This window comes from Canis lupus, chromosome 5 (assembly GCF_011100685.1).
Source record: "Canis lupus familiaris isolate Mischka breed German Shepherd chromosome 5, alternate assembly UU_Cfam_GSD_1.0, whole genome shotgun sequence".
Lineage (NCBI taxonomy): Eukaryota > Metazoa > Chordata > Mammalia > Carnivora > Canidae > Canis > Canis lupus.
In genome coordinates, this window is record NC_049226.1 from 57,274,400 (window position 1) to 57,293,198 (window position 18,799).

At 41.9% G+C, this 18,799-nt stretch overlaps 1 protein-coding gene across 1 annotated transcript in view; it reads right to left on the minus strand.

Moving 5' to 3' along the window:
* GNB1 (G protein subunit beta 1) overlaps positions 1-17,612 on the minus strand; it is a 37,695-nt gene extending 20,083 nt beyond the window's left edge. Inside the window, exons 1-4 of the mRNA NM_001003236.1 lie at positions 17,568-17,612; positions 12,387-12,489; positions 6,797-6,835; positions 5,027-5,133 (exon numbers count right to left, since the gene is read on the minus strand). Coding sequence (NP_001003236.1) covers positions 5,027-5,133; positions 6,797-6,835; positions 12,387-12,443 — 203 coding nt within the window. The 5' untranslated portion in view covers positions 12,444-12,489; positions 17,568-17,612. The remainder of the gene's footprint in view (positions 1-5,026; positions 5,134-6,796; positions 6,836-12,386; positions 12,490-17,567) is intronic.
* Positions 17,613-18,799: the final 1,187 nt, after the last annotated feature.

Below are 18,799 nucleotides of genomic sequence, written 5' to 3' on the forward strand. Positions count from 1 at the left end.
GCACACTGATTTATAAAATAAATAAAAAGGTCTAAATTGTTAACTCAACTTTGAAAGCATGAAAGAAAATACTCCCACAAATAATAATTCAAATTCAAGAGTGCTTGTCTTCAAATGAAGACTAGATCACCAAAGCCACTCTGGTGAGCTAAGACAGGTTTGTTTGTTTTTTTAATTAAAAAAAATATTTATTTATTTGACAGAGAGAGACAGACAGACAGACAGACACACCATGCCCACAAGGAGGGGAAACGGTAGGCAGAGGGAGAGGGAAAAGCAGGCTCCCTGCCAAGGAGAGAACCTCACACGGGGCTCGATCCCAGGATCCTGGGACCATGACCTGAGCCGAAGGCAGACGCTTCACTTACTGAGCCACTCAGGCGCCCTAAGACATACAGATCTTTCAAGAACTAAAGGTGGCAGAAAATATTCAGTATATAACTTTATGTTCCATTTGACACACAGAAAGCTTAGATAGTAAAGAATAATCAGCTTTTAGATATCCCAAATTTGTGAGACATTTCTCACCAAAAAAAAAAAAAAAAAAACGAAACAAAACTAAAACCATGAAAATTTCCCAGACTGAGCTAAATCTGGAATCCAGGTCTCCTAGAAACGTTAAGGAGGTGCTTAACCTCCCACCTGCTTTGCAAAGAGATGACAAACTACAGCAGAATCGTGTCTTGTCCAGCAGTAGAGAATAGTAACTGTCATGAATTTTCTTCAAGACTATTTTCTTGCTTTGGGTAACTGCTAAGTTTGGGATCCTGTGTTGAAAAGTTGCTGTCTATATTTGTAGAATTAAGTTAGGATACTGCAGAAGGAAAGCATGACTAATGGGCAAAGGGACAGAGTAATTCTGGGAACCAAGCTACTCATAAGACTCCCTAAGAACTCTGTCCTATAGAATGTGCTATTTTGAAAGAATGGCAAGGAGGCTCTATTCATAATGCTAGGCAGAGATACACCACAGCATGGTAAAATAACAATAGATTAAATTTTTTTTTTTTTAAACATAACATCCTGGCCATGCCCCCAGGGTTTCCCACCTCCCACAAGGACATGTTTACAGAGAGCCAGGCTTCATATGGCCCCTCCTACTGCAGGAGAGGACAGTGGCAGGGGCAGACCAGGGGGAGAAGGACCAGGCCTCTGAACACCCCATAAGCCCAAGTGTCCCAATTGGAGGGGAACAGGTGCCCCCATCAAGGGTCTTTAAACCTCTGCCCCAGGACATCTAGGTACCTGCAAACAGCACGTTGGGTGAGGTGAGGACAGGGCCACATGGCCACCACCCCAAGAGATTTTTAATTGTAAAGATTTTAATCAAACATAGGTTTTGATCATTTCAGCCAAGAGCATATTTGGCTTAATAAACTGATCAAAACCTAGAGGTAAAACTTACTCAAGATATTCTGACAGCTGTGACATTTTGCATCAAATTCCATATTCTGATGCTCAAACTTCCTTTATAAGGAATCAACAAGGAGTCTGGCAAATAACACAAATGTTTTCAGTGGTGCACAGCAAAATTTATCACAGAACCAAAGTAAGTGCAGGTCAAATCCTATCATTTTTCAGATGCAGTTTCTTAAAGCCAAGTCCTGCACCTGGGTTCAGTAACAAACATATTAGGCACTTAAAAGCGATTTCCTTCCACATAAAAGAATAAGGCTCACTCTGCTGCTCAATTTCTGGCTAGCCCTTTACACAGGCTTTGAAGGGAATATTCAAGCCAATGTAAAGAAGCTCATCCTCTAGGAGGGTCACCTTTAGAAAAGGTCTCCTGGTCAGAGAGCTTAATATATGCTGACTCACCCAGGGGTTAGAGAAATGTTAAGCTGTCCGATGATCCTCCAGAAGGTGACAGAGGACACTTCTTAATCTGAGACAGAACAAATGCTGGAGAACTGGGTTCATTCTACCCCTGGAACCTTCAGCTATTCACAAGTCAGTTACTATGAGGCACCATCCACCCAGAACACACAGGCAAGAACCGGCAAGGAAGTGAGGGCTCCAGGAAGCTGAGAACAGAGGCTGAATAGAGGCCCACATCCAAATGCCTCTGACCCCTCATTTACTTGGAGGACGGAGGGCTCTCAGGCCTAGCTGGGCCAGCTGTTTTTCCCTCACAATTATAACAAGAACTTCAGCAGACTTTAGAAAGGGGAGAAAAAGTTTCACATTAACTCAACTGAAAAAGACTCAACTGAAATAGACTCAACTATTCTAAAAAGTAGAATTAAGTATAAATTATTATGTTGATAAACATAAAGATATATATAATATACATCGACACATGCATATGCATGAATCTCTTGTGGGCTCTCCTTGTGGTTTTGTTTTTGTTTTTTTTTTTTTTTAATTTTTATTATTCATGATAGTCACAGAGAGAGAGAGAGAGAGAGAGGCAGAGACATAGGCAGAGGGAGAAGCAGGCTCCATGCACCGGGAGCCTGACGTGGGATTCGATCCCGGGTTTCCAGGATCGCGCCCTGGGCCAGAGGCAGGCGCTAAACCGCTGCGCCACCCAGGGATCCCTCTCCTTGTGGTTTTGAAAATAAATTAATCAGTACAACAATTTGAAAGTATCTATAAACTATACAAACATGATAAGAAAATTGGTATTCATGAATTTACAGCCTAGTATCACGAAAAAATATTTTGGACTTTTAAGAGACAAAAATTTACCTATCTGGAAAAATATAGCTATCCAGAAAAAATAATGTCTGAAAGGCTCTGGATAGTAGAGATCCTCTGTAATATCATTTTTCATTTTCTTTTGTTTGTAATTATACAATAGGGTCCTCACATAAGGGCACTATGAAACACAACTGTGCAGTTTCAAAAACAGCTATAAAACAAGTACACATGTGCCCACCACGCCATCCAAGAAACAGAACAAGACCACAACACCACCCACCAACCCCCACAAGGTCTTCCATGTTACCCCCCCTTTTTATTATTATTTTTTTAAAGATTTTATTTATTTATTCATGAGAGACACACAGAGAGAGGGAGAGGCAGAGACACAGGCGGAGGGAGAAGCAGGCGCCATGCAGGGAGCCCGACATAGGACTTGATCCCTGGTCTCCAGGATCATGCCCTGGGCCAAAGGCGACACTGAACTGCTGAACCACCCGGGCTGCCTTTTTATTTTTATTTTTTTTTAATTTACTTTGATTGATTGATTTTTAAATATTTAAAAAAAAATTTTTTTTTAATTTTTATTTATTTATGATAGTCACAGAGAGAGAGAGAGGCAGAGACATAGGCAGAGGGAGAAGCAGGCTCCATGCACCGGGAGCCCAACGTGGGATTCGATCCCGGGTCTCCAGGATCGCGCCCTGGGCAAAAGGCAGGCACTAAACCACTGCGCCACCCAGGGATCCCGATTGATTGATTTTTAAAGTATGTTACCCCTCCTTTAAGGGGTGACCATCATCCTGAATTTGGTGCTTATTCATGCCCTTGCTCTTCTTCCTTCTGACTCTGAAGCTTTCAAAGTGCAATTTGTGTTTGAATCATATGGAACATAAAGCCTTGCACATAGTGATTGGGAAGCTAGATGATCTAGTGTCCATCTGCCCTCCTGCCTCACGCTGCGCCCTCTCCTCATTCGCAGAAGTGCCTGCAGATTCCCTGTAGCTCCCAGTGACTCCAAGACACAAGTGATGTGTCACCTCTGCAACTCCCCAAACTAGAGCCCAGTTATTGCAGGAGAGCAAACTGCTTAGTGAGCCAAGAGTACCAGCTTCCCAAGGACCAGGCTAGACTGGCTCTGAGTTTAACCGAGCTGTAGTACTACCTAGTAAATGTCCTGTCAGACCAGGACACTGATATTCCAACAGATGGAAGAAAAGCCCTGGAGGCAATATACCATTTGGTTACTGTCTTCTTTTGATAACAAATTCCAAGGCAGACTGATTAGCAAGGGCATTTTCTTTCCCTTTTCTTAGTTTTTCTGATTATTGCCATCATTAAAATGATCAAAGTTAGCTCTCATTTGCATTTGAAATTGTATGGAACAGTGTATAGAACAAACTAAAGATAGATTCTTTTGTTCTGTAGCTGTTTACACTCTATAGCAGACAATTTCATGAACAAAGAGAAAACCAAGCAATTCCTCTCTGACACAAACACAAAATAATGCGACTCAAACAAAGGCATTTTGAGAATCATACATCGGGTATTAGAAAGAGCATGTTATAGCCAGTAAATCACACAGCTTGTTATTTAATTATTCAGGTGGAAAAGGCAGAAGAGAGAGATTCTCCGGCAGCCTCTAAGGGAAAGAAGTGTGGAGAGGGATGGGAAGGAAGGACCAGGTCATGATGGAGATGAACCACCCAGAGGGAAAGAAGTCCCAATAAGGAGAAGTTAAAAGCAAAGAGCATCTGAGGGGGATTTTCTTGTTGGGACAATAGATAAAAGGAAGGTAGGCAGACAGGCCAGAGGACAGAATGATGGTAGCAGCTAAGACATGCACTCCCACACGTCTGCTCTACATGGGCTCCAAGAAAACCAGTAGCAAACCTGTGCACAGTGCTCAGGATGCTTTTATTCGCTGCTGTAAGGCTCAACACACTTAATCTTCCTCACACCACTGGGCAGGTTTATGATCCCTGAGCCAGGACCCTGAAACCACAAGAGGGTAGGGACCACGGAGTCATGAGGAACAGGCTGGAGAGACAGAGACAGGGAGCCATGGCGTAGAGATACTGTGTAACCTCCTCAAGGTCACACAGGCATAGCACAGTGGAGCTGGGAGTGCAAAGGTGGGGGTCACAGCTCATAGAGATGTGATGAGGGTGGTGAAGAAGCGACAGTGTACCATTAGCCCAGGTGAGTGGAACCACGGACAGGGAATCTGCATTTGTGATGCTATACCTGGCCTGCCCAGATATCTGACAACCTCATTTTTCCCATATAAGTAACAGCAGATGAGTTCAGGTTGTATTTCCTCAAAATCCAGAACAATCCTCGAGTGTATCAAGCACTATGTTTTGTTCATGTTCCCACACACCTGGAATCCGTGCCCCAATGCATGGCATAAATTTTGGCCAAATGCCCCCTCAGCGTTCTCCTGGTGCGCATCTGGATTCTTCCTACTGGGTCGATGTTGTTTGTGATCTTAAAAATAAAAGTTACCGCAAATTAACAATCTGTCCGAAGTGACCTCACCTGAGGCCTCCTCTCCTCTCCCACCACCCTCATTCTGGCTATGCTGCTCACTCATGGTGCTGTGTCCACCCCTTACCCCACCCCTGGTTCCTGCCAGGCACCTAGGCAGCTCTGCACCAGGACTTCTCCTGCAACCCATGGCACCCTCCTTCCTGTCCTGATGTGTATAAGGTCCACTGTTCTACTCGTTCTTCAGGATCTCTGATCCCCCAACCCCTGTGTGGGTCCACAGGTGTGTTGACTTCCCCAACACTCCCTCCTTCCTCTCTCTAACTGTTCAGCCAGGCCCAGCTCCTCCTGTCCCTAGTCCTTGTACGCTTGCTCTCCTTCCAAATTACAGTTCCATCAGCCTCCATCACACTGAACACAGGCCTGCTGTTCACACACTATCCACAGCGACCAGGCTGGGCACTGATCTGGACAACACCCAGCAGTGACTAGAAATAGTGTTGCTATGGCACAGAATTGGACATGGAAACCTGCGGACTCACCCCAACATGTAAAGAATGGACATTAACAATTCTCAGTTGCCAAATGGACTAAGTGTATGACAATAATGGTTTGTGTCTTAAATTTAAGGTTTTATTTTTAAGTAATCTCTACTTAAATCCCCAATGTGGGGCTCAAACTTACAACCCCGAAATCAAGAGTTCATGATCTATTGCCTCAGCCAATCAAGCACCTCAATAATGAGTTTAAAAAATGTACAATTCAAAGTACACAAAGTATATCTGAGAATTCAAATTTGGGAACTCTATGCAGTATAAGTTTCTCTTTAACTTACTGTTTAACCCCAATTAAAGTGCATACCCTAAAGCACTGGGACGTAAAACATTTAATCAGCCTCAGGAGAAGTAGGAATGTAATTTTTATTTCACATTTCTGTTTAATTCTTTGGATAAAAACTTTTTCTTGAGATGAGATTCACCATTTTAAAGTGAACAGTTCCATGGTGTTTAGCACATTATCACCTCTGTACAATCACCACATCACCTCCACCTAGTTCCAGCATGTTTTCATACTCCAGCAGGAAACCCCATAGTCATTCTCCACCCCATTCCTAACTCCTGGCACCACTCATAAACTTTGTGTCTCCTTGGATCTGCCTGCTCTGGACCTTTCCTATCTGTGGAATTCTACACTATGTGACCTTATATGTCTGCTTTCACTGGGATCTTGTTTGAGGTTCATCCATGATACTAAACATATCAGTAAAGCATTCTTTGTTATGGCTAAAGAATATTCTGCTATGTGAATGGACCACTTTGTTATTCGCTCTTCTGTTCACAGAGACTGTAGTTGTCTCCACCTTTTGGAAACTGTGAAGAGTGCTGTTGTTAAGAACACATGTGTACATGTACTTGTCTGAGCACCAGTTTTGGGTATATATCTAGGAGTAGAACTGTTGGTTCATATTTTATGTGCAACTTTTTGAGGATCTGCCAAACTGGAGTTTAGAAAGGCTTGTGAGACATTTATTTTTCATCCAAAAAACACTATTTCCTGTGCCTTCTGAATGAAAATGTCTCAAGCACAGATCACTTTCAACGTACTAAGTGTAGGTAGGCCAGCCCAATGCCAAGCAGGTGCCTCTGCATAAATGGGTCCTTACCTGAGAGAGAGTTGCATCTGCACATGCTTTTCTAGCATCCTAAGAAATAAGAAGGACAAAGGGGAAGTTAGTAACGTTTCATATACGTTCAATCCCAGGTCTTCACATCAGAGTTTCAGAGCACCTCTACAAACTGTTAGAAGCAAAAGTAGAAAGGAAGAGGATGGCATCCTCTCTCCATTGCTCTGTTCAGACACAGTCTAAGGCCGCTGGCAGTCTTGCTATATGTGTTCCAAGTTACAACGAATAGAGCATCAATGGCACCCAATACATTTGAGGCCAGCAGATCACCTTATAACCAGCACAACACCCCTGTGACCCCAGAAATGGAGCCTGTGCTGGGAGGATCACACTGGAAGCTGGGTGGCATCAGAGAAACCCCACAAGTGGGTGCTGCTTCCTCTCCTGCCTGCCAAGGCTCCTGTACTTTTCCACAGACCTGCATTTGGACCTCACTTACTCTAACAGCCCAGGAGCCACGGGGCCCAGAGAAAAAAGTCCAAAATAGTACTGGATGGGGATCCCTGGGTGGCGCAGCGGTTTGGCGCCTGCCTTTGGCCCAGGGCGCGATCCGGGAAACCCTGGATCGAATCCCACGTTGGGCTCCCGGTGCATGGAGCCTGCTTCTCCCTCTGCCTGTGTCTCTGCCTCTCTCTCTCTCTCTCTGTGTGACTATCATAAATAAATAAAAATTAAAAAAAAAAAAAAAAGAATTATAAAAGTACTGGATGTCCCTCCGGATCATGTTAACTAAGGATTTTGTTTCCAAGGCCAACAATACCTGACGTTAAAGTCTATGAGCAAAGGATCTGGAGTCAAGATAATCAAATTCAGGTAAGACTTTCTGGCTGTCATATCTGTTATCTGTTTTTTCTTTTCTTTCTTTTTTAAGATTTTATTTATTTATTCATGAGAGACACACCAAGAGAGAGGCAGAGACACAGGCAGAGAGAGAAGTAGGCTCCATGCAGGGAGACCATGTGGGACTCGATCCCGGGACTCCAGGACCACGCCCTGGGCCAAAGGCAGATGCTTAGCTGAGCCATCTGGGGATCCCCTGTTATCTGTTTTCTTATCTATAAAATGATATTGTGAAGTGGGTAACAACTACAAAGGGATATTCTAAGGCTAACTAAGAAGTTTTGTTTTTTTTTTTTTTTTTTTTTTAATCTTTTTTTTTAATGATAGTCACAGAGAGAGAGAGGGGGGCAGAGACAGAGGCAGAAGCAGGTTCCATGCACCGGGAGCCCGATGTGGGATTCGATCCTGGGTCTCCAGGATCGCGCCCTGGGCCAAAGGCAGGCGCCAAACCGCTGCGCCACCCAGGGATCCCAAGAAGTTTTTATTGTTCCTAAGTGATCAAATTTACTAGGAAATACACAAAATAGAAAGTTACACATTATGAAGGAAAATGAAACAATAGTTTGAAAGGGGTAAAAATATGAGTGCAGGAGTAATTTCAAAGGAAATTATGACAAATTTCTAATATGAAAAAATGTATCTATTATGCAGTCATCTCATTATGTACTTTTGAAAGTACAGCATTTATTTGCACATACCTACAGGCTCGCGGTTGGTGGGGATTGGCCGGGGGGGGGGGGGGGGGGGGGGGGGGGGGGGGGGGGGGTAGGGTGGGGAGGTGGGTCCCAGGACACCGTTCTCTAAGGACAAACTACCTTACTGTGAATTATTTTTATTGCATGAAACTGGAGGAAATATTTATTAGCAGAGAACATGGAAATGTACTCAAAGACATTATTATTATAAACATACCAAAGATCTAAATTTCAAATTCAGCTTTAATTATCCTATTAGAAGTCATTCTGCTTAATTAATTCTACTTAATGGATTAAATAATTAAAACACCAAAAACTGTATCATCAAGTACTTCTATGCCAGCACCTAAATTTGGGGTAAGGAGCAAGCAGATGGAAGGTCCGGAGTAGCAAGTCTTTCATCAGGGAATCTGACAACTACTGAGTTTATTAACTTTATTTCTGAACACCACTCTTATTAATGTTATACATGGATTTTAGTTTTAAAAGAGAATAATGAGAATTTTTTAAGTGAAAAAATAAATCATGGGACTTAAGCAACTTCACCTTGATTAGCATCCAAAGATCAACCTGGATTTCACACTGCACCATACAACAGACCGTGGTGATACTATCGGTAAAAGGAGGGAAAAGCCATTTTAAAACTAAACACCAAGAACTCCAATTCAGTCTTCATTTTAACCAAATGTCTATGCCACTGAGTGCAGCATTTCTCAGAACAAGCTGGAAGAATTCTCCTAATGGAAGCAATCTCTGTTAACTGCTTCCTAAAGACAAATTTCTACCATCTTTCAGATTAATTTCCAATTGAATGGACCGGTGAAAATGTGGATAATGGATAAATTATTTATGCAAAGGTTTCTATGCTGGCTGTGATGAGAAATGCCATTGAAGACAACAATGGCCCTCTCTTTTGTTTCCTTAAACCAGAGTACATCCAAGGCAGTGATCACTCAGTTCCCTGCAGAGTGAGGTTTCTTTCTACTTGGGCCCCCAGGAAATCACCTGATCTGCTCAGTTGCTAGACAGTTAACACTTGGGACTGTCACAAACTCTGAGTCTCCTCACTTGCATGGGTTGGTACAGTGGCTTTGTAAACAATTTGCACCGTACATTTCCGAGTTTTTCTATAATCCATCAATTAGCTCATGTACTTTAAGTCATGCAATGGCTTGATCAGTATCTTTTTGAAAATTTGTGTTCCCTCACAATCTAAAGTGGGAAGAGGGCTGCCTCAGTGGCTCAGTCAGTTAAATGCCCAACTCTTGATCTCAGCTCAGCTCTTGATTACAGGGTTGCAAGTTCAAGTCCCGTGCTGGGCTCCACACTGAATGTGGAGCCTGCATGCATGCATTCATAAAGAAATAAATAATGGGATGAGATGGTCCTTGGCATCTTTCAGCTTAAAAAAAAAAAAAAAAAAAATCTAAGAAAACCAAAGCCTCGGGGGATCCCTGGGTGGCTCAGTGGTTTAACGCCTGCCTTCAGCCCAGGGCATGATCCTGGGGTCCCAGGTCGGGCTCCCTGCATGGAGCCTGCTTCTCCCTCTGCCTGTGTCCCTGCCTCTCTCTCTCTCATCAATAAATAAATAAATAAGCAAGTAAACAAACAAACAAATAAATAAATAAATAAATAAATAAAAAAAAAAACCAAAGCCTCTTAGAATCATCCACCACTGCTTGTTTGATTTCCTGTTCCCTGCATTCTTTAACAAGTATGTATTTCTTGGGCATTCAGGAAAAAAAGGGTATTTTTTTTTTTAATTTTTTCTTTCTGAAAGAAAGTCACCTATTTGGTGCAATAGACTTTGCTGTCCGACCCTGTGCTGTAAAAAGAAACCAGCACAGACTTACTTAGCTCCTGAGACTGGCCTGGGCTGGTGGGTGTACAGAAGGCTGCAGTTCAGGAGCAATCCTCAGGATGGTCCAGAGTGGAGCCACAAGAACATGAAATCTAGCAAGACAAGCTGAGGCCTGTCGTTCACTGTAGGACACACTGAAATCTCAAGGCTTGGTATAAAAAAAGGAATGTGAAATAATAAAAACACCTATTTTTAAATTTTTATTTTTAAAAGATTTTATTTTGGGGGTGCCTAGGTGGCTTACTTGATTGGAAGTCTGCCTTTGGCTTGGGGTCATGATCTCAGGGTCCTGGGACAGAGCCCTGCAAGGGCTCCCTACTCAGTGGGGGGTCTGTTTCTCCCTCTGCCCCTCCTTCCCACTCAAGAGTGCATGCACTCTTTCTCTTTCAAATAAATAAATAAGCAAATAAACAAATAAATAAAAATCTTTTTAAAAAATAAGTAATAACAAAAAGATTTTGTTTTTAAGTAATCTCTATATCCAACATGGGACTCGATCTTACAACCCTGAGATCAAGAGTTGCATGCTCTTCTGACTAACCTGGCTACATCTATTAAAAATGGATTCCACATATTTTTCACATTTTTATTTTTAATTTTTTCTAGATTTTAAGTAATCTTTCTATCCAAGGTGGGGTTCAAACTCACAACCCCCAGACCAAGAGTCACATGCTTCCCCGACTGTGCCAGCCAGGCGCCCCTCTATTCACACTTTCAAACCCCACAGCTGGCTACAGGATAGCCCTGTCTCCTGGGAGGATGGCCTGCAGTTCACAGTATAACTGGCTCTACAAAGTGGGAAAAGATATATAACATTAACTCTCAGGCTTTCTCCCCCACCCCCCAAAACTTGGATCTCTTTCACCTATGCCACACAAACCTCCTTTATCTGCCATGAACAGATCCAAATCCACTAAGAACAACTTCTAAATAATAATTTATAGCTACTAGAAAAACAAAATTCTGATTTCTATATTCTGGAAGGTAGACAGCCATATTAAACAAGTCTGATCAGAGCAAACCACTAAAGACACCAAGTCTTCCTTATTTTTATTGAGCTATATCCAATCATTTGAATGTTAGGATTTAAAACCTGAAAGACACTTTGTTTTCTCTTGGCTGTAGATCTTTAAAAAATTCATTATCTTTTCTCAAGCTTAAAAAAAAAAACTTGGCTACCCTGATGCTGAGGCTCCTTTCCCCAGTTATCACCAGGCTTTCTGAACACAGAGCTGGTCCTTTTGAAAGGGATTGGGCTCCATCCTTACAGTGGACTCAGAAAAATAAACTGCTATTTAGACACATACTAAAAAATGATGCTCTGAGAAGAGCTGGGCCTGAGAAGCCCCTTCATCAAATGGACATAAATCTGCCTCAATGTCCTCAGGATGGTTTTTCTGGGGGTCCACCCCTCCTTTTCTTAGTCTTCTTATAAACAGTGTGAGAACAGGTACAAGTACTTGTATTTAATGTTTCTCTAGAAAGTGTTCAAGTACTGTCTCACAAAATGGGAGAACAGAATCCATGACTTCAGATCCCTCCCAGTCCTGCCTTTTCAGAAGTGCATGGGCTCTACAGGGGGACATCACACACCAGTGACAGGCTGGGATTAAAAGCTGTAGAACTCTGGGAGCTACTTGTTGTACAGGGTGGCTAAATGACATGTAGGTGTTTGTATCTCCGGCTAGATGTGCCTGCTCTCATTTAACAGCCTACGTAAACTTGCAGGTGCCAGCATCCAACCCAGGATCCTTGGATACCCTGGGCACACCTGAGACACCTTCCACCATCGTTGTTAATACTCTTTTTTTTAAACAAGTTTCCTGTCCTCAACAGTCACAAGGGAGGGAAGCAAACACTACATTCTACATAGTGACCAAAATAATGTCATGAATGAATTCCCAAGGTTAAGAAAATAATATATAGAGAGACATTTACAAATTCTATGAAAACATTGTAGGTATTAACTATATACTGGAAAACAAAACCCTGAAAACCATGTGTTAGGCCAAATATCTGGTTCTAATTAGCAAATCCTGGGCCAGTGAAAATTCAGTTTCAATCCAAAACACTGAATACTTATTTTGAAATCCACCTTTCCCAAAACAGATAAACATCTCATCTGAAATCCAAATGATTTATAAAATAAGCTAAGCACACATGTGCTACCTACCCTAATTTGGTTTTTAAGCTGCTCAGCCTCCTGCCGTAACTGGTCAAGTTCACTCATCTTCGGTTCCTAGTGCTCTTCAATACCAACTCAAGGAATCTGAGATCTGAAACAGAAATACAAGCATAAAAAAATTAATAAACAATGGTTGAGTAACTTAGGAAAGCAGACAACAAAAGGAAATTGGGATTTTAAGAGCTGTAATTTTATTAGAGGTCAGAGCACTTTTCTTAAGCATTCATCAGAACTTCTAAAGTGCCTACCAAGGGCTGGATTAATAAAATATGACTATCATCCACTAGCTTTTACAATGACAATGTCTAACAGACCACTCAATAGACGGTGGGGGGCTAAAAAAGGAAAAATCTGATAAGCATTTTTCATGAAGGATCAGAGTCTCATTATAAACCCAAGAACATAAGACAGACAGAAGATCTAGAAGATCTCTCATACAGAAAACCAGGGATAGTCAAGTTCAGGAAACGAGCAGAGTGGCAACTTGACAACCCAGTACCTCAATACCATGTTGACAATCTTGAATCCGTGATCCCCACAGAGGATGTCAGAATGTTTACAGAGCAATTCTGAAAGGACTCAGCGTGGTATCCAGCAAGCCTCTGGGTCAGGGACATCTCACTCTCCCACCAAAATGGGCCCTGAGATCCCAGTAAACTCAGAAGCAGTAACTCCATCCTTACAGGCATAGACCAAATTAGGCTCAGTAGAAGTACCTCTAACCCGGTCTCATGAAACAGTGTTCCTGAAATCAGACTCAAAATAAAATCACCCTTTAAGCTAGACACTTATTTTCTAAAGGGAATGTGGTAATCAGGGTTTGCATTTCTGACTGTTAAATCAGTGGTAATTATGACCAGTGTATCACAAAGCTGAAGATAAAATTACCAACCTCTCTTTATTTTTATTTTTTTATTATTATTATTTATTTATGATAGGCACACAGTGAGAGAGAGAGGCAGAGACACAGGCAGAGGGAGAAGCAGGCTCCATGCACCGGGAGCCCGACGTGGGATTCGATCCTGGGTCTCCAGGATCGCGCCCTGGGCCAAAGGCAGGCGCCAAACCGCTGCGCCACCCAGGGATCCCCCAACCTCTCTTTAAAAAAAAAAAAAAAGATTTATTTATTTATTTATGATAGACACAGAGAGAGAGAGAGAGAGAGAGAGAGAAAGAGAGAGAGGCAGAGACACAGGAGGAGGGAGAAGCAGGCTCCATGCCGGAAGCCCGACGCAGGACTCGATCCCGGGACTCCAGGATCACGCCCTGGGCCAAAGGCAAGTGCTAAACCACTGAGCCACCCAGGGATCCCCCAACCTCTCTTAATCACTTAAGACTACAATGAGCTCCTACATGCAAATATTGCTTATCCAAGGGCCTCAACACCCAATGCAAACACATATCAGAGATTTTATGCAAAACTGACAGAGTTAATATTATATACACCAGATACTTAATTTAACAATAGCTATTTTCTTGAGATTGAAATGGTTCGGGGAAATTGTCTGGAGGACCCAGGAAGCATTATTTGTTAAGAGTTACTAGATAAACTTCCCTACTCTGCACAAAAGCATTCAAATAAATTTACCTGGCTTACATTACAGAAACTTAATGTATACTTACTGATGAAAACAAAAATACCTTTGCCAATAAGGAATATATTTAAAAAGTGTGTTTGTTAGTTATTGCTTTCAGCTATGCTGCCTGTTCACAGCTACAAAACAGGACAGGCAGGAGGCAGAGGGGTGATTGCGATGCATGCTGAAATCTCCAGAAAGCAATCTCAAGTTGCTAGCACTGACCTTCAATCAAAGTCTGTAGAACCATCAGGAAAGGCCTTATCGGGACAGGATGGGATGTGAAGGCACCTCTGGGAAGGCGATACACGGTGACACAGTTTCAGAAATATTTTTGACCAAAATAGTTGTTTCTAAAGGCATAATTTTAAGTGGATGCTGGAAGCATGTAGAAAGCTTCAAAGAATATCTCGCCAAAAGGAGCACTGCTGAAGCTTGATGTAGGAGAGGCTACACTGCAGACACTTTATCCCTGTAATATCATGGTTAATACTCTCTCCAGTCTTCATATACAAACTCTTCAGAATTGCAATTTTTTTTTAAATTTTTTTTCAGAATTGCAATTTATGAATATTAAGGTAGTGCTCGCTTCGGCAGCACATATACTAGAATATTAAGGTATGCAACAGTCACAGTGCCAAGAAAATACAAGATAATTTTTAAAACAAAAAGCTGTGATGATGTGTCCTCTGAGTTTACGGACTGCTTTGTGTTCTTTCTGCCAGCCAGGACATCCTACCACCACTCACACACATTTATATGTAATCCTATTACACCTCACACACAATTATGCAGGGTTGGGGGTAGTCTTATTCCAGCAACACCACCCTACCCCTCATGGTAAAGAAGGTCCATAAAGCCACTTTATTCAGGGGATCCCTGGGTGGCTCAGCGGTTTAGTGACTGCCTTTGGCCCAGGGTGGGATCCTGGAGTCCCGGGATCAAGTCCTACATCCGGCTCCCTGCACGGAGCCTGCCTCTCCCTCTGTTTGTGTGTCTGCCTCTCTCTCTCATGAATAAATAAATGGAATCTTTAAAATAAATAAATATATAAAAATAAAAAGCCACTTTATTCAATCCTTTCAAAATCAATGTTGAAGAAAAATAACAGCTAATGGTTGTCATGAGGTGAAAACTGAATTGTTAAATTTTATAAATACTTTTATTTTTTTTTATTTTTAAAGATTTTATTTATTCATTCATGAGAGACACAGAGAGAGAGAGGCAGAGACACAGGCAGAGGGAAAAGCAGGCTACATGCAGGGAGCCCGACATGAGACTCAATCCCAGGTCTCCAGGATCACACCCTGGGCTGAAGGCAGCACTAAACCGCCGAGTCATCTGGGCTGCCCTAAATAAGTATTTTTAAGAGGATGGTGGTGCCTGGGTGGCTCAGTCGTTTGAGCGTCCAACTCTTGGTTTCAGCTCAGGTCATAATTTCTGGGTCCCATGTGGGGCTCCGTACTCCGTGGGGAGTCTACTTGAGAATATCTCTCCCTCTGCCCCTCCCCTGACTCGTATGAGCACTCTCACTTTCTCTCTAAAATAAATAAAATCTTAGATTATCAGTTTTATTTTTTTTAAGATTTTATGTATTTATTTGAGAGAAAGAGTGCACTAGAGAGAGAGAGCACGCAAAGCACAAGTAGGGGGCAGAGGACAAGGGAGAAGCAGGCTCCTTGCTGAGCAGAGAGCCTGATACGGGATTCAATCAGGATAATCATCACCCAGCTGTACTGTTCTAAACTAGAGAAATGAATTAATTGAAAACCTAAGTGTCTGGGGATCCCTGGGTGGCTCAGCGGTTTAGCGCCTGCCTTTGGCCCAGGGCCCGAACCTGGAGTCCCGGGATCGAGTCCCACGTCGGGCTCCTGGCATGGAGCCTGCTTCTCCCTCCTCCTGTGTCTCTGCCTCTCTCTCTCTCTCTCTCTCTATCATAAATAAATAAATAAATCTTTAAAAAAATTAAAGAAAAAAGAAAACCTAAGTGTCTTTAAAACGAGAAGATCCATTGAACTCAGTACTCCACAGAATTTCAGAAGCAACATACCAATACTTGCTGACTTGAGTCTTCACTCACGAGCAAAGAGAACAAAACCAGATCTATTTCTCTTTTATCAGTAAATAGCATAAATTATTAATGCTACCTTTTAATTACAGATCCCTTTATAATCAGTGTCTACATTTGAGTCTCAACAGAGAGACTCAAAATCCCCATTTGTTCATTCTTAAGAAAACAGGTATTCCTACGGCTACTAGCAATAAAAATAAATGTCCTGTAAGACCCTATTTAATCTATACTATTGGCTGGGTGAGAAAGAGAAACCTAGTTAAACATCTGAAAATTTTTTTAAATTACATTCTCTATTCTCCATGTCAAAGGTGTATTTTCTGAAATCGAATCTGGAAAAGAAGGGTTTTTTTTTATAAATAGATAAAAAGGTTTTTTTTTATAGATAGATGGACTTTCACTGATGAAAGTGATCTTTCATCACTCAGGATCTCCAGCACCCTGGCCTTCCTGCCCCTGAGTGGGCACTGTCTAGGACCTCCTTGATGAGATATGTGTGCACATTCTCTGCTCGAAGCCAATGGACACTGACCCAGCACTAGAGCCTGAGCATGAAGAGGCTGGACAACACAGAAAACCAGGTGGTCAATGCTCCTCCAAAGCGAAACTGGCAGCCCACAGACAGAAAGGAGCACACATACTCAAATAGAGTGCAAATAAGAAGAAGCAAAAAACGTTCTAACCCCATAAATTAAAAGCTTACCCCAAATGCTCTTCTATGAGGACACAGTAAATAGACAAAGTACAGAACAGAGTATAAATGATGACGAGCTGCTCTTTGTGGACCTAAAAAGGATAAACATCTATGCTAATGAGAGGAATGTTTCTTCTCTGCATGTGAGAAAATGTTAATAGTGGTTGTTTTCAGAGAATGATAGGAATAGTGGGGGATGCCTGGGTGGCTCAGTGGTTGCGCATCTGCCTTTGGCTCAGGTTGTGATCCCAAGGTCCTGGGATCAAGTCCCACATGGGGCTCCTCATAGGGACCCTGCTTATTCCTCTGCCTGTGTCTCTACCTCTCTCTGTGTGTCTCTCATGAATAAGTAAATAAAATCTTTAAAAAAAAAAAAGGAATAGTGGGGCAGCTTTTACTTTTCACACTATCTTTTATGCATATACTTTATCTTTAAAAAAAAAAAAATGTTAACAGGTTATCTGGGCCCTGAAACCAAGAAGTGTTCATATTATTTTGCCCATACTTTTCAGTTTTAAAAACAAAACTACTTGATGTTAACTTTTAACTGAAAGAACTATTACATATTGCTAAGAACAATAACGAAGATGGAATAAACACCTGGAAAAATGCCTGACATATATTAAATCAAAATCAAAGTTGTGTGTAATAATCTTAGCTATTTTACAAGATTAAAAATATATTAGTATAAAAAAGACATTTAAAAAGACTAATAGCATTTTGTTAGATTATTGGCCATATTTTCCTCTTCATTTTCCAAGCATTGATTAACACAGTTTATGTTACTCGGACAAAAAAAATATGTACATTTTAAAAGTCTTACTTACATGGAGTCACTATGCTTTTCTCTTCACTATCCTTAGATCCCCAGAGCCTTCTGAAAGCCCCACCATCAGGTTCCCAGGGCCTGGGCTCCTTCTCTTCTCCCGTGCCAAAGTCGCAGCTAAGCTCTGGCCTTGCTGACTCAGTGCATTCACCAGTCTAATCCACTAAGACAGGACCTGCTGAGAGCCTCACATCTGTTCTTTATGACCCACATTGCCATTAGCTTTTATTTAGAACTTCTATTCTAGATATACTTTTCATAGAAATTTAAATAACTTAAAAATATATGATCTACCCTAATTTAGATTAAATCCAACGTACCTTTGTAAGTCAAAGTGTTAACACAAATTTTTTATTCAAATACTTCACATTTGCAATATACCATGCTTCTGGTGGCCCCCATCGCTTCACTTCCCTCTCAGAGACCCCAGTAAGGTATGGGAAGAACTTCAAGGGTGCCCCCAGCACCCCACAGTCACTAACAATGACATTCAGGCTCCAAGTTTGTTAATGACAAAATGGGGTGATTATATAAAAAAATGATTCCAAGTTTTGGTCCTGCCACATACAAAGAATTGTGACATTAGATCACTTTTCAGTCTGGTCCGTCTGGGAATGGTGTTATCTACATCCACAGAGCTGAAATGAAAATTAAATGAGACAGCTAGAAAGTGCTCCATAAGCCTTTCAGCAATTAGACTATGAAGTATACTTACCTTTCAACAGAGCAGCCACAATGCATACATGTGGTTTCACAGGCAAAGAGAGGGCAGCCCAAGACATTAGCCAACTGGCATACCCCTGGGCCATGGTGGTGCTACACTGAAACGTAACAGCAGTAGCACCTGTTAACCTTTAAAATAAAACTGCTATTTTACCACCAAAAGATGGGTTTACTGGGGAACAACAGAGAATTGCCAATTCCGGACAAGCAAGCCACAGCAAATCCAAAGGCAAGTCCAACAAATACAGGAAAGGAGGAACCTGGGAGGGTTGTTTTGAATGAACGTCCCCTGGAGAGAAGCAGGGGTTCAGCATAATGATGGCTTCTCACTGGCTGAGTTGCAGGGCCAGTGGATCTCTTCTCTTCTCTTTCTCCCTGCAACTGACATTGAGTGGCACCAGCTCCCTCTATCAACTTCCTCTTCTAGTACTCCCAGACTATGTTTGTGAGATTTCCCACAATGTTCACACATCTCTGAAACTTCATAAATCAAAACCAGCCCCACTGAGC